The 16481-nt window shown below is 49.6% G+C and overlaps 1 protein-coding gene across 3 annotated transcripts in view; it reads left to right on the forward strand.

Moving 5' to 3' along the window:
• The window catches only part of APC2 (APC regulator of Wnt signaling pathway 2), a 46985-nt gene that overhangs the window by 13181 nt on the left and 17323 nt on the right, over window positions 1-16481 (forward strand). The window contains exons 1-7 of one of the 3 annotated variants that reach the window (XM_028713537.2): window positions 1167-1441; window positions 5049-5207; window positions 6676-6766; window positions 7762-7951; window positions 9941-10049; window positions 11125-11238; window positions 12028-12105. In XM_028713537.2, coding sequence (XP_028569370.2) covers window positions 5067-5207; window positions 6676-6766; window positions 7762-7951; window positions 9941-10049; window positions 11125-11238; window positions 12028-12105 — 723 coding nt within the window. In that variant the 5' untranslated portion in view covers window positions 1167-1441; window positions 5049-5066. Of the gene's footprint in view, window positions 1-1166; window positions 1442-5048; window positions 5208-6675; window positions 6767-7761; window positions 7952-9940; window positions 10050-11124; window positions 11239-12027; window positions 12106-16481 lie in introns of those variants that run through there. The other 2 variants (XM_028713536.2, XM_028713535.2) reach the window with 2 other exon arrangements.

Genomic DNA, 16481 nt, shown 5'->3' on the forward strand with positions numbered 1-16481 from the left:
GGAGACCCATTGAAACGAAGGAGCCTCAGGCATTCATTCCCGACAGGCCTGCTCTGAGGAAGGCGAACAATTTGGTCCCTATTTTCCAGGGACAGTCTCAGATTTACAGACGCTGCCCCGGTTTTTTATTTATTTATTTTTAACAAGGCTTTTCCAGATTAATACATTTCACTGATTTTGCGATCATTCCGACGTTTCAAAGCTTGACTTTCTTCCCCCTTTTCCATGGTTCCTTAAATTCACTTTTAATACCTCCTGCATATCCAGATTAACTGTATGTCTCCTAAAGGTTGTATAGTTACTTGTCTCCTTGGTTGCGTAATTCCATCCCCTCCAACATTTCCCCAGTGAAAAGAGGGACGTCCTAAGGGACGTGGGTGGCGCTGTGGGTTAAACCACAGAGCCTAGGGCTTGCCGATCAGAAGGTCGGCGGTTCGAATCCCCGCAATGACGGGGTGAGCTCCCGTTGCTCGGTCCCTGCTCCTGCCAACCTAGCAGTTCGAAAGCACCTCAAAGTGCAAGTAGATCAATAGGTACCGCTCCAGCGGGAAGGAAAACGGCGTTTCCGTGCGCTGCTCTGGTTCGCCAGAAGCGGCTTAGTCCTGCTGGCCACATGACCCGGAAGCTGTACGCCGGCTCCCTCGGCCAGTAAAGCAAGATGAGTGCCGCAACCCCAGAGTCGGCCACGACTGGACCTAATGGTCAGGGGTCCCTTTACCTTTAAGGAAAAGCAGGACGTTGCGGGATCAAATCAGAAACAGCTTCTGTAAATCCAGGACTTTCCCCTGAAAATAGACAACGGTATAGCCTGGACTGCCTGGTTGCTCCCCTCCAAATTTGCGCCCCGGGTCCCCAGCTCCCTGCTACACCACTGTTTCCCAGTAAGGCTAGGAAGCAAACTCCAGATCTGAAGGCCTGGACGGATGCTGCGTGATCTAACTCTGTATACGAGTTACATCATTGTAATTATAATAGAACGTTATCAATATAGGAGCCCGAAAGCCTGTGTTATTGACACGCTCTGAAAGCGATGGAAGGAGCTCAGCTGGGCAAATCGGCCCTGCCTTGTACGGTTTGTGCTGAGATTGCGGGGTGGCAATTGGAGAAACTGGGGGGGGTGGGGTGTTCTTCTCGCAGCTATTTGGTTCAATACACCCACCACGTGACTTGTCATTGGCAGGCGAGGACCCCACGACGGAGACAAACAGCTCTCCTGCATCTCCCCTCGCATTTATACCACGGATAATGCCCTCCGCCTAAAACAATTTATTTCCTTAAGAAAAAATGGGGACGTTGCGTGCTTGCCGGGACCCCAAGCCCACAGGGACCCATAAGAAGACCCCCAAGGGGGCTGTGGAACGGAGGAGTGGAGGAATTCGCAGGAATTGACAGCCTGAGGTCAGAGGTTGGGGTCCCACGGGGACCCGGCTGGCGTTTGTGAGTAAGGGGTCTTCATTGTCTCTGTTTGATGTTCTCCGTGATTCTCCTTTTCCGTAAGAATAACCTCGGGGAGATTTTTTTTTGGGGGGGAATAGGGGTGTTCCAAGAGACCCCAGGTGTGCTTGTGGGGAAGAGAGAGTTGTGGGGAAGATGGAGAAAAAAGGGGGGCGGTGGGGAGGCCACAAAGGCAGCGAGGAGCCCCCAGAAATGGGGAGAGAAAGAAAGAGAAGGCAGCGGAACGGAGTCCGCTCTGAGAGAGGCAGGGAGACAAAGGGATGAAAGGAAGACCGAGTTGGGTGATGGGGGGGTGGGCTAAAAAGAGACAAAAGGGGGCTCCGTTCTTTGTAAAAAACGACTGTGGCCAATGATCTGTGGGGACGCCGATTTAGAAAAAGGGAGAAGAGAGCAGGTGAGGGGTTTGCGAACCTACCTGCGCTAACCTGGTCTCCAGGTGATGGCTGGGAGCAGGCTTAAATCTCCAGGTTGAGAGAACGTGCGTTTAATTTTTAAATATACAGTGGTACCTCGGGTTAAGTACTTAATTCGTTCCGGAGGTCCGTTCTTAACCTGAAACTGTGCTTAACCTGAAGCACCACTTTAGCTAATGGGTCCTCCTGCTGCCACGTCGCCGGAGCACAATTTCTGTTCTTCTCCTGAAGCAAAGTTCTTAACCTGAAGCATTATTTCTGGGTTAGCGGGGTCTGTAACCTGAAGCCTATGTAACCTGAAGTGTATGTAACCTGAGGTACCACTGTATTTATAAGACGGCATCTTAAAAAGCAGAGACATCACCTTGCCAACAAAGGTCCGTATAGTTAAAGCTCTGGTATTCCCAGTAGTGATGTATGGAAGTGAGAGCTGGACCATCAAGAAGGCTGATCGCAGAAGAATGGATGCTTTTGAATTCTGGTGCTGGAGGAGACTCTTGAGAGCCCCATGGACTGCAAGAAGATCAAACCTCTCCATTCGGAAGGAAATCAGCCCTGAGTGCTCACTGGAAGGACAGATCGTGAAGCTGAGGTTCCAAGACTTTGGCCACCTCATGAGAAGAGAAGACTCCCTGGAAAAGACCCTGATGTTGGGAAAGATGGAGGGCACAAGGAGAAGGGGATGGCAGAGGACGAGATGGTGGGACAGTGTTATCGAAGAGACCAGCATGAGCTTGACCAAACTGCGGGAGGCAGTGGAAGACAGGAGGGCCTGGTGTGCTCTGGTCCAGGGGGTCACGAAGAGGCGGACATGACTAAACAACAAGAAGATTGTGCACGATTCGGCCCGGCAGGGACTGGGAGCAAATTATTGCATAGACTCTCTCTGCCTTCCCTGTCCCAATTAACCTCCGTCTCCAGGGATTAGCCAGGGGAGGGAGTGGCAAGTAAGAGAAAGAACTGAGCTGGGCACGAGGGGAGGAGTGGGTTCTGTGTCTCTCTGTGTGTTTGGCGTGGGGCACGGCCCAGGCGACATCGCTAGGGGGCCACCCCTAAGTCTTGTGCTTGGGCCTTATATCTCAGGGTCCGAGATTCTTCTGCCTGGGTGAGCCTACGGCTGACCAGCTTGCAACAAACAGTTCCTGGGTTATATTTCTAGGTGACGGGAGCGAATGGGTCTCAGACCCTCGGGGAGTTAGGGGCTTCCCCTGCCTATAAAGACAGGGGCGCCCAATAGGGAAACCGGGGCGCTGCCCCACTTTGAGCCAGACCCACGATCCCATCTGGTTGCTCTGACTGGCAGCACTGTATTTTCCGCTCTATAAGACGCACCAGACCACAAGACGCACCTAGTTTTTGGAAGAGGAAAACAAGAAAAAAAATATTCCGAATCTCAGAAGCCAGAACAGCAAGAGGGATCGCTGGGCAGCGAAAGCAGCAAACCCTCTTGCTGTTCTGGCTTCTGGGATAGCTGCGCAGCCTGCATTCGCTCCGTAAGACGCACACACATTTCCCCTTACTTTTTAGGAGGGGAAAAGGGAGTCTTATAGAGCAAAAAACACGGTAGTTTCCCAGGCTTTCAGGCTCTCCCCGAGCCCCCTTTCTGGAGATGATACGGTGGGGAGGGGGTCACCCCTGGGCCCTCCTGAAGGCAGGTCAGGTGCTCTTCAAATGAGGCGGGGTCTCCTCCCCACAAATAGAACCCAAGACGCTAGTCCTCATGGTTCTGAGCGAGAAGCAAATAGGAATCTTGTGCTGTTAATCAGTGTGGCCGACCGTTTGACTGACAGATTTGGGTAGGGGGTCTTCCCAGCCCTGCCTGGGGTGAAAGGGGAGGGGCAGTATGTCTGGTGGGGGGGCACGTACCTCTGGTGGGGGGGCTCCCGGAAGCAGCCACAATCCCGGGAAACGGCTTCCAATGGCCGACTAAACCAGGGGAGGCCAGCCCGTGGGTCTCAGGCCTTCTTGGTGGTGGCACCCTCCCATCAGATGCCAAGGAAATAAGCAACTATCTGACTTTTAGAAGACATCTGAAGTCAGCCCCGTTTAGGGAAGCTTTCATCGTTTGATGTTTTATCGCGTTTTTAATATTCTGTTGGGAGCCGCCCAGAGCGGCTGGGGAAACCCAGCCAGATGGGCGGGGTATAAATAACCAATTATTATTATTATTATTATTATTATTATTATTATTATTATTATTATTCCAAGAGGGTTTGTGCATGATGGGCAACAATGCTTAGCCCTTGGGGGGGGGGGTCTCTTCCAAAAGTTTGTGGTTTTGCGGCTCGCCTTCCCAACGCTTGTTATCAGAGTTAGGGCCGTAGGGAATTGTGGAGATGCTTGCCAGGTTTCTGTGTATGACCTGCAAACATCCTGGACACAGGGAATGTCCGTGCTTGTGTTTTCAGGGGCAACTGTGCCCCTGAAGGACCAGGTGTGCAGCCTGGGAGTCATTTTGGACTCACAGCTGTCCATGGAGGCGCAGGTCAGTTCTGTGTCCAGGGCAGCTCCATCTGGTACGCAGGATGAGACCCTCCCTGCCCACAGACTGTCTGGCCAGAGTGGTGCATGCTCTGGTTATCTCCCGCTTGGACTACTGCCATGCGCTCTGCGTGGGGCTACCTTTGAAGGTGACCCGGAATTAATCCAGAATGCGGCAGCCAGACTGGTGACTGGGAGCAGCCACTGAGACCATATAACACTGGTCCTGAAAGACCTACATTGGCCTCCAGGACGTTTCCGAGCACAATTCAAAGTGTTGGTGCTGACCTTTCAAGCCCTAAACGGCCCAGTATACCTGAAGGAGCGTCTCCACCCCGGACACCGGGGTCCAGCTCCGAGGGCCTTCTGGCCGTTCCCTCCCTGTGAGAAGCGAGGTTACAGGGAACCAGGCAGAGGGCCTTCTCGGTGGTGGCACCCGCCCTGTGGAACGCCCTCCCTTCAGATGTGAAGGAAATAAGCAGCTATCCTATCTTTAAAAGACATCTGAAGGCAGCCTTGTTTAGAGAAATTTTTTAATATTCGATGCTGTATTGTTTTTAACACTCGATTGGGAGCCGCCCAGAGTGGCTGGGGAAACTCAGCCAGATGGGCGGGGTATAAATAATAAATTATTATTATTATTATTCCCGGCGCACGATAGCAAAGCCCCCTCACCTGTCCCTTTCTGCCCCTCTGCAGTTGACGGAGGAGCTGAAGATGTCTACGTCCATCGCTTCCTACGACCAACTGGTCCGGCAGGTGGAGGCCTTGAAGACAGAGAACACCCACCTTCGGAGGGAGCTAGAAGACAACTCCAACCACCTGTCCAAGCTGGAAAATGAGACTTCGGATATGAAGGTGAGAAAGTGAGGCTCCTGTTCAGTGTATTAGCTGTTATGTACTGAAGTTCTCACCCTGGGCCAGCAGGGGGATACTGTAGATAGTTATGCAAATGAAGGATCGAAAGTGACGCTCAGTGATTGGCTCGTTGCAGAAAATGGTTACTGTTGCATTCTAGTGGAGCTCTATATAAGCAGGCTGACTGAGTCCTTCAGTTCAGTTCTGTTCCAGCTCACAAATAAAGAGCTGCTTTGGAAGAATCGCTGTGTCGTCTGATATGTTCGCCCGCAAGTTAACATTAGCAATAGCCCTCAGCCTCAGATCAATGAGGGCTAGAATCTTGCTTCATTTTAAGGAGAGGAGCGGAACTCGCAGGTAGGACATTTGCCTGGCATGCAGAAGGTCCAATCCAGGTCCAATCCTGAGATAGATGGACAGATTCCTGTTCAATTCAGATCCTGTGCCTATTTAACTCAGGTCAATGAGGGCTAGAATCTTGCTTCATTTTAAGAAGAGGAGCGGAACTCGCGGGTAGGACATCTGCCTGGCATGCAGAAGGTCCAATCCAGGTCCAATCCTTAGATAGATGGACAGATTCCTGTTCAATTCAGATCCTATTCCTAGCTGTCAACCGTCCCTTATTTGGTGGGAAACTCCCTTATCCCAGCTCCGTGTCCCGCTGCTGTCCCTTATTGATGATGTCCCTTAAATTTCCCGGGTTTCAAAGGAAGCAGCTCCTCTCCATTCCTCCCTGCTGGCCAGGGAGGAGGGAGGCTCCAACTGTGTTGCTTGGCTGCGTTGCTCACCCAATAAGAAGTCTAAGAACAACTGGGGGGTGGAGCTTGCATGCCTTGTGTGTGGCTAGTTAATGCAAGCTGAGGGGGTTTTTGAATGCTGGACGCCATTTTGCTGCACGTGCTGCTGCAAACTTTGCAGTGCAAAGCCAGGCCGGGGAGCCATCTTAAGTTGAGGCTGCATAGGCCTTGTGGTGCATGTGATTCAGATTCTATTCCGTTGAACCTCTGGTTACAAAGTTGGTTGGACAGTGTTCTCGACGCTACCAGCATGTGTTTGACCAGACTGCAGGAGGACAGGAAGACTGGAGTGCCTGGAACAGGGGAGGCTGCAGGTCCCTTATTTTCAAGGCTGCTGGTCCCTTATTTTCAAATCTGTAAGTTGACAGCTACGTTTCTATTTAATTCAGGTCAATGAGGACTAGAATATTGATTTATTGTAAGGAAAGGAGCAGATCTCGCTGAGAAAGATGGACACCTGGGAATTTCCGCCTGAATCATCCCCAACCAAAAGGACTCTGATTTCTTTTGGAAAACGTTTTTTTTCAATTCATTGTGAATTATTTCCCAATACTCTTTTACCAAGTCCACCACATGTGAAAGAACGTTCGCTCCACCTCTTGGCAATGAGTTATTCAATCCATTTTCTGTCTCCCCTGTCTATTTTTTTTTTTTTTTTTTGTCCGTTCCAGGAAGTCTTGAAGCACCTTCAGGGAAAACTGGAACAGGAGGCCAAGATGATGGTTTCGTCGGGTCAGATGGAAGTCCTGGACCAACTGAAAGGTGGGTGGAAGTCACAATCCGAGAGGAGATCTTTGTTCATTTTGGGGTGGGTGTCATTCCCAAGCCCATGATTAGCCCAGGCGGTGGGTTCCCTCCACAGCTCGCCTCTCCATTTAATAATAATTATAATAATAATTTATTTATGCCTTGGGACGTGGGTGGCGCTGTGGGTTAAACCACAGAGCCTAGGACTTGCCGATCAGAAGGTCGGCGGTTCGAATCCCCGCAATGACGGGGTGAGCTCCCATTGCTCACTCCCTGCTCCTGCCAACCTAGCAGTTCGAAAGCACGCCAGCGCAAGTAGATAAATAGGTACCACTCTGGTGGAAGACAAACGGTGTTTCTGTGCGCTGCTCTCGTTCGCCAGAAGCGGCTTAGTCATGCTGGCCACATGACCCGGAAGCTGTACGCCGGCTCCCTCGGCCAGTAAAGCGAGATGAGCGCCGCAACCCCAGAGTCGGCCACGACTGGACCTAATGGTCAGGGGTCCCTTTACCTTTAAATCTGGTTTCTAGTCCTCAAGGCTGCAGAGGCAGCTTTGGAAAGTGTGTGTTGGCTTGTGTGTTGGCCTTTGGAAGGAGAAAGGTCAGGCTTTGCATTCAATATAAAAGGATAAATAGTGACCGTCACCCTCCTCTTCTGCACTGAACCTCTTGGACTTGCCGATCGGAAGGTCGGCGGTTCGAATCCCTGCGACGGAGTGAGCTCCCGTTGCTCGGTCCCAGCTCCTGCCAACCTAGCAGTTCGAAAGCACACCAGTGCAAGTAGATAAATAGGTACCACTCCGGTGGGAAGGTAAACGGCATTTCTGTGCGCTCTGGTTTCCATCATGCGCCAGAAGCGGTTCAGTCCTGCTGGCCACATGACCTGGAAAGCTGTCTGCGGAGAAACGCCGGCTCCCTCGGCCCAAAAGTGAGATGAGCGCCGCAACTCCATAGTCGCCTTTGACCGGACTTAACCGTCCAGGGGTCCTTCAACTTTACCTTTTGCTCCAGCCCTGCAGATGGACATCAGCAGTTTGTACAACCTCAAATTCCATCCGCCGGCTCTTCTCCCCGAACCCATAAGCCAGGTTCACAGCCCCGAAGGCAGCCCTGCTCACCCGGGCTCCCTACAGAGAAAGGACAGCATGTTGGACCTCAGCCGGGCCACGATCCGACTCCTGGAGGAGCTCGACAGAGAGAGGTGAGGGGGGGCGATGAGGTCACCATTGGAGTCGGCAAGCCAAAGCGCCCCGGTCTCAGTTAATTTCTCCTTTTTTCCCATCCACAAATGCGGTCTGAACCAGCCTCCCCTTTTGAGATCATAGCCTTGCCATTGAGCGGGGGGGTTGTTTATATATTTTTATTATGTATTTTGTGGTTTTAGGGACGCGGGTGGCGCTGTGGGTTAACCCACAGAGCCTAGGACTTGCCGATCAGAAGGTCGGCGGTTCGAATCCCCGCAATGACGGGGTGAGCTCCCGTTGCTCGGTCCCTGCTCCTGCCAACCTAGCAGTTCGAAAGCACGTCAAAGTGCAAGTAGATAAATAGGTACCGCTCCAGCAGGAAGGTAAGCGGCGTTTCCGTGCGCTGCTCTGGTTCGCCAGAAGCGGCTTAGTCCTGCTGGCCACATGACCCGGAAGCTGTACGCCGGCTCCCTTGGCCAGTAAAGCGAGATGAGCGCCGCAACCCCAGAGTCGGCCACGACTGGACCTAATGGTCAGGGGTCCCTGAGAAGAAGAAGAAGAGTTTGGATTTGATATCCCGCTTTATCACTACCCGAAGGAGTCTCAAAGCGGCTAGCATTCTCCTTTCCCTTCCTCCCCCACAACAAACACTCTGTGAGGTGAGTGGGGCTGAGAGACTTCAGAGAAGTGTGACTAGTCCAAGGTCACCCAGCAGCTGCAAGTGGAGGAGTGGAGACGCGAACCCGGTTCACCAGATTACGAGTCTACCACACTTAACCACTACACCACACTGGCTTTACCTTTAACTTTACCTTTATCTTGATTTTTTATTCTGTGAACCACCCTGAGACACACACACACACACACACAGAGAGAGAGAGAGAGAGAGAGAGAGAGAGAGAGAGAGAGAGGTATAGGGCAGTATATAAATTCAAGAAATAAATAAATGCAGTGGGACCTTGGTTCTCAAACTGAATCCATTCCTAAACCAAAGCGTTCCAAAACCGAGGCGCGCTTTCCCGTAGAAAGTAAGGCAAAACGGATTAATCCGTTCCGGACTTTTAAAAACAACCCCTAAGACAGTAGTTTAGCATGAATTTTACTATCTAACGAGATCCATAAAATGAAAGCAAGAATCAATGTACTGCACCATAAAATAAATAAGACAGTATTGTAGATGATGAAAATTAATATAGCTTTTTTTACTTACCTGCACTGATGATAGTCATGGTTTGGATGGGGGGCTTTTATCCATTTCCGCAGTCACACAATCCGTCAATCTGTAGCTGAACTGAGTTCCACACAGTCACGAAAACAAATGAACCGAAAAAGCCTCAAAAACGCAAAATAAATAGCAAAAGCGCCAAACTTAATCCGTTCCGGAAGTCAGTTTGACTTCCGAAATGTTCGGAAACCGAGGCGCAGCTTCTGATTGGCGCAGGCGCCCCGGAAACAATAGCCGACAGCCGCAGCGGAGGTTCGGCTTCCGAAAAACGTTCGAAAACCGGAACACTTAATTCCAGGTTTTTGGTGTTTGAGAACCAAGGCGTTTGAGAACCAAGGTCCCACTGTATATAGCAATGAGGGCTAGCACCTTGCTTTAATTGTAAGGGAGGGAGAACAGCTGGGTGGCATAGCACCTCCTCTGCATGCAGAAGCCCCCGGCTTTGACCCCCAAATTCTCCTGCCTCAAAAAATGGATCAGGATCAGGGAAAGACTGAATGGACCCAACGTAGATTCCCGTACCTAACTGAAAGTGTGCCCTTATGATCTATGCCAGCTTTCGATTTAGCTAACTGCAGGGTACAGACGTCCACACCGTACATTTAAAGCTCCCCCCCGAAAAAAGAATGTTGGGAACTGTAGTTTTTCGCACCCGGCGCTACAATTCCAAGCGCCCTTAACAAACCACAGTTCCTAGGGTTCTTTTTTGGGGGGTGAGGAGCTTTTTCTGACCGATGCCCTCCCACTGTGCTTTACTCACCCCCCCTTTCCTCTCTCCCAGATGTTTTCTCCTGAGTGAGATTGAAAAAGAGGAGAAGGAGAAATTGTGGTACTATACTCAACTCCAAAGCCTCTCCAAAAGGCTGGATGAGCTCCCTCACGTGGAGACGGTGAGTTTCGGAAACCCACGCGCCCCCCCTCTTGGCATACCAGGGGTTTGCGGGACCAAGGTTAGTGCAAAGCTCTTCTCAAGTTCCTAGTCCCTGGTGTGTTGCGGGGAGAGAGGTTCTGCGGAAAGAGGAGGTGGAAACGAAAAACATTGCACAAATACAAAGCTTTGGCCTAAATGGGCTTGTAATTCTCTTTGTGTCCTAAATATGCCAGTTTGTGTCTAATTTCTGTATTTTTCCATGTATAAGACTATATTTCCCCCCATAAGTTTAAAATTGGGGGTCGTCTTATACATGGAACATTGCAATTCATTATTTCTTAATTTTGGGCTCAAAAAATAGGGGTCGTCTTCTACTTGGGAGCATCTTATACACGGAAAAATATGGTGACATTTCTTAATATTTCCCGGGCTGTTTTAGGCCTGGGTGAATTCAATCAATCAATCAATCAATCAATCTGTTTATTTTGAGAGGGCTTGAAACAATCCCACAAAACCCCGAGTCTTTGATTTTGTTAAGACAAAAGTCCATTGCCTAACGCTTTATTGCTTTAACACTGGTTAAAGCAATGTTTTAAGGTTGTTGCTTTTTAAAACGAATCTGGGAACTGTAGTTCTCCCACTCACTGAGCTACAATTCCCAGCACCCTTAAGAACCGATGGTGTCCAGGAATCTTTTTTTGGCAATGATCTAGAAGATTCTCTCGGCCAAATTCAGAGGTGTTTTTTTTAACCGTCTCAGCCATTTAAAAAAAAAAAAAGGCAAAGAAATGGAAAGCAAATCCTACTCAGAACAGATCCATCAAAATCGACGGGCGCGATTCACTGAGGCCTAGCCATTTCCGTGGGGTCTACTCTGAGTAAAGCTCCGTTGGCGGCAGCTCCAAATGAGCAGCGTCGGCGAAACCTGATAGGGGTGGAAAATCGGAATATTCTTCGATTGTGGGTGTTTTGCAAGCAAATGCAAATATCCGGGACTCCACCTCTCTAAAAATTATGGACTTGCTCAGGGAGAGGGACAGTGAATAGATGGAGTTTGAGTTCTTAACCTGACCTCTTCCCCCGCCGCCGCCCAGTTTTCGATGCAGATGGACCTGATCCGCCAGCAGCTCGAATTCGAAGCCCAACACATCCGCACCCTCATGGAGGAGCGCTTTGGGACAACCGACGAAATGGTGCAAAGAGCCCAGGTGAGGATCATAAAAATCCTAGAATTATAGAGTTGGATTAATTGAATGAATGAATGAATCTTTATTTGCATCAGCCGTTGGCCATAGCAACAAAACAACAATACAATAGTAAAGAATAGAAATAAAAAGTCAATTATATAAAATGCATTTTAGGGCTGATTTCCTTCCGAATGGAGAGGTTGGATCTTCTCGCAGTCCATGCGACTCTCAAGAGTCTCCTCCAGCACCAGAATTCAAAAGCATAAATTCTTCGGCAATCAGCCATCTTTATGGTCCAGCTCTCACTTCCGTACATCACTACTGGGAAAACCAGAGCTTTAACTATACGGACCTTTGTTGGCAAGGTGATGTCTCTGCTTTTTAAGATGCTGTCATCGCTTTCCTCCCAAGAAGCGGGCGTCTTTTAATTTCGTGGCTGCTGTCACCATCTGCAGTGATCATGGAGCCCAAGAAAGTAAAATCTCTCACTGCCTCCATTTCTTCCCCTTCTATTTGCCAGGAGGTGATGGGCCCAGTGGACAAGAGCCCTTACATATTATTAATATCATTATAATCTTAATATTAAATCATATAATAAGAATATATAAAATTATTGTGATGTTATTATCTTATTTTCTTTTATTATCGTGAACGGAAGTTGTTCTGAACAGTTTTTAACGTTGTGTTTTAATATCGCCCCCCACCCTGGGATCGTAACGGCCGAGTGGGGCAGATGTGGTTTGAAGCGAACTTGCCAGTAAATAATACGACGTTTTGCTCTCTTTTTTATTTTTTAAAAACACCGTGCAGATCCGGGCGTCTCGGCTGGAGCAGATCGACAAAGAGGTGATCGAAGCTCATGAAAAAGTCCAGCAATCGGAGCCTCAGGTGAGGGGGCCTGGAGCGAGGGGGGGTGCGTAGATCAGTGTTGACCCCAATATCCTTTTCACATGTTCTGCTAGTAGGTGTCCTCCATTTTTCATGCAGCTGGTTCTTTCTACCTAAGCTTATAACCTGATATTTGTCCCTGTCGATATTCGGTTGGTTCGTTCTGGCCCAGTTTTCCAACCCGTTAAGGATGTCTCGAGTCCTGATTCTGTCTTCTGCGACATTAGTGCCACCCGCAAATTGGTGCCACCCGCAAATTGGACAAAGATCCCCTCAATTCCTTCGTCCGAGTCATGACTCGGAAACTACAACTAATCCAGAATGTGGCTGCCAGACTGGTGATTGGGAGCGGCCGCCGAGACCACATAGCCACGGAATTAAAAGACGCCTGCTTCTTGGGAGAAAAGCAATGACAAACCTAGACAGCATCTTTAAAAGCAGAGACATCACCTTGCCAACAAAGGTCCGTCTAGTTAAAGCTCTGGTTTTCCCAGTAGTGATGTATGGAAGTGAGAGCTGGACCATCAAGAAGGCTGATCTCCGAAGAATGGATGCTTTTGAATTCTGGTGCTGGAGGAGACTCTTGAGAGAAAAACAAATCTCTCCATTCTTAAGGAAATCAGCCCTGATTGCTCACTGGAAGGACAGATCCTGAAGCTGAGGCTCCAAGACTTTGGCCACCTCATGAGAAGAGAAGACTCCCTGGAAAAGACCCTGATGTTGGGAAAGATGGAGGGCACAAGGAGAAGGGGACGACGGAGGACGAGATGGTGGGACAGTGTTCTCGAAGCTACCAGCATGAGTCTGACCAAACTGCGGGAGGCAGTGGAAGACAGGAGGGCCTGGCGTGCTCTGGTCCAGGGGGTCACAAAGAGGCGGACACGACTAAACGACTAAACAACAACAACAACAACATCGTATTGACAGTGGAGGGTGGAAGATGGGTGTCCTGCGCACCCCCCCCCCAAATTCCTGGCTACACCCATGACCCCTGCACCTTCCCAGTTCATGATCAGGATCAGACCCGCCCCCAAACTGGTCCGTCGCAGAAGGATGTGGTGTGGATCTCATTGCAATCCCTTTCCTCTTCCTGTTCCTTGTCGTCCCGACTCCCCAGGCAGAGATTTGGAGCCAGTGATGCTAAGCCGTCACGGCAGCCAGGCGGAGATGTCCACTCGCCGGAACGAACGCTGTGACAGCCTCAGCTTGTCCCGCAGAGAATGGCAGCAGACCTTCTGCTGCCAGCGAATTCGAATCCTCGTATCTGCAGGACAGACAGATAAAAAAAATGAGCCTTTTCCTGTAGCGACTAGATTAGACAGTGCCCTATTTACCGTATTTTTCACTCTTTAAGATGCACCAGACCACAAGAGGAGGAGGAAAGAGGAGGAGTTTTTGGGGGAGGAAAACAAGGAAAAAAATATTCTGAATATCAAAAGCCAGAACAGCAAGAGGGATCGCTGCGCAGTGAAAGCAGCAATCCCTCTTGCTGTTCTGGCTTCTGGGATAGCTGTGCAGCCTGCATTCGCTCCATAAGACGCACACACGTTTCCCCTTACTTTTTAGGAGGGAAAAAGTGAGTCTTATAGGGCAAAAAACACGGTACTTAACCCAAGGTACCACTGTACGTATAAGCTAAATAAGCTATAGCTTAGGGCCCCACTCTTTTGGGGGCCTGCCAAAAAACTGAAGGGGGATGTACATTTCCAAAATAGAAGATAAAAAACAAATAAAATAAAAGCCTATATATAGAAAGGAGCAAACCGGTGATATTTTAGGGAGCAGGCAAGCATTAAAGGAGCCTACACAACACAAAACGCCGTTGCTGGATGTAGGTTTTATTTTATTTCTGTTTTTATCTTTATTGGAGAACTGGGCCAAAGCGAACCAAATGAATTCTGACAGGGACAAACGTCAATTTGTGAACTTAGGGAGACAGAACCAGCTGCCAAAAAAATGGGGGACAGCTGTCCCACTAGCAGAAATGTACAACCAGGGTTTTTTTCCCCTTTAAATTTTTTGGGGGTCCTAAGCTATAGCTTGTTTTGTTGTTGTCATTTAGTGGTGTCCGCCTCTTTGTGACCCCTGGACCAGAGCACGCCAGGCCCTCCTGTCTTCCACTGCCTCCCGCAGTTTGGTCAAACTCATGCTGGTCTCTTCGAGAACACTGTCCCACCATCTCGTCCTCTCTCCTCCCCTTCTCCTTGTGCCCTCCATCTTTCCCAACATCAGGGTCTTTTCCAGGGAGTCTTCTCTTCTCATGAGGTGGCCAAAGTCTTGGAGCCTCAGCTTCAGGATCTGTCCTTCCAGTGAGCACTCAGGGCTGGTTTCCTTCAGAATGGAGAGGTTTGATCTTCTTGCAGTCCATGGGACTCTCAAGAGTCTTCTCCAGCACCAGAATTCAAAAGCATCCATTCTCCGGCGATCAGCCTTCTTGATGGTCCAGCTCTCTAGCTTGTTTAGCTTATAGTAAATCTGGCACTGGAGGGGTGTTTAAAAGGAGAGGTTTTTTCGTTTTTGCAACCTTCTTTTTCCTGTCCTTGTGAGCATCCCTCGAAGGGCAAACGCCAGGGCCGTGATTTGGTCCTGCACCTCGGACAGAATAAGGATGGATTTCTGCATCGTTCCAGGGACCAAACCGCTTGTTCTTCTCCTTTCCCCGTTCTCTTTCCCCAATGAGGAAGAAAAGAAAGCCTGTTTTTTTTGTTCAGGCGTCCCTGTGGAAAAGGGAGGCAGTTGCCGTGGCGACGAGAAGTAGGTCAGCAAAGCAGGCAAGCTGGCCTGATGGCCGCAACCAGATTTGGCACAGCTGCCAACTGTGTGTAAATGAGGGGAAAGGTTTGGCTGGCGATAGCTGCCTTCTCGCGCCAACCTGGTGCCACCAAAATTTGCCGGGACGCAAGCCAGGTCTGTGTGGCTTTGTGCATCCTAACCCCACCCCAAAATTTATTTATTGGTGTGTGCTTTCCTTTTGGCAAATCTGAGTAAAATGAAATAAATCCAGGATTAAGGAGATGGAGGGGCTGTGGCCCTTCTCTCCAAACGCAAGCAAGATTCTAGTCTTCATTGTTCTCAGCTTAAAAAGGGGGAATTGTGGATTGTGGAGAGGTCATCCCCTAATAATAATAATTTATTTCTCTCCCGGGATGCAGGTGGTGCTGTGGGTTAAACCACAGAGCCTAGGACTTTCTGATCAGAAGGTCGGCGGTTCGAATCCCCGCAACGGGGTGAGCTCCCGTTGCTCGGTCCCTGCTCCTGCCAACCTAGCAGTTCGAAAGCACATCAAAGCGCAAGTAGATCAATAGGTACCGCTCCGGCGGGAAGGTAAACGGTGTTTCTGTGTGCTGCTCTGGTTCGCCAGAAGCGGCTTAGTCCTGCTGGCCACATGACCCGGAAGCTGTACGCCGGCTCCCTCGGCCAGTAAAGCGAGATGAGCGCCGCAACCCCAGAGTCGGCCACGACTGGACCTAATGGTCAGGGGTCCCTTTACCTTTACTATTTCTATCCCACCCAACTGGCTGCGTTTCCCCAGCCACTCTGGGCAGCTCCCAACAGAACATTAAAAACAGAATAAAACTTCAAACATTGAAAACTTCCCTAAACAGAGCTGCCTTCAGGTGTCTTCTAAAAGTCATATAGTTCTTAATTTCCTTGACATCTGACAGGAGCGTGTTCCACAGGGCGGGCGCCACCACCAAGAAGGCCCTCTGCCTGGTTCCCTGCAACCTCACTTCTCACATGGAGGGAACCGCCAGAAGGCCCTCGGAGCTGGACCTCCGTGTCAGGGTGGCTAGGGAAAATGTTCCCTTTTTTATTGATATATTCAATGCTTTTTTCCTTAGCTTACCCCTAAACATTTTGTGAATCTAACAGGAGCAGAAACTAAAGAAATTCAAAATTTTTAGTTTCTTCTCTAGCACATTGAATCGTCGGTTGTGTTGCTACCATCGATGGCGGCCTTTTGTCCATTCACTGTATTTATTTCTCCCCGAACTATAAAACGGTGAGTTTCTTGAGTCAAAATGAGAGTACCTCTAAACATTTTTTTAGAAAAAAAGCGCTGGACATATTTATTATCAGTACTGCATTCTATGCCATAATGAGGCACACATTTTATCCTTCTAGGATGGCTCCAGGTTGATTTATTATTATTAAGCTGTATAAAGGCAAAGGTAAAGGGACCCCTGACCATTAGGTCCAGTCATGGCCGACTCTGGGGTCATGGCCGACTCTGGGGTCATGTGGCCAGCAGGACTAAGCCGCTTCTGGCGAACCAGAGCAGCGCACGGAAACGCCGTTTACCTTCCCGCCGGAGTGGTACCTATTTATCTACTTGCACTTTGATGTGCTTTTGAACTGCTAGGTGGGCAGGAGCT

This window comes from Podarcis muralis, chromosome 18 (assembly GCF_964188315.1).
Source record: "Podarcis muralis chromosome 18, rPodMur119.hap1.1, whole genome shotgun sequence".
Taxonomy (NCBI): domain Eukaryota; kingdom Metazoa; phylum Chordata; class Lepidosauria; order Squamata; family Lacertidae; genus Podarcis; species Podarcis muralis.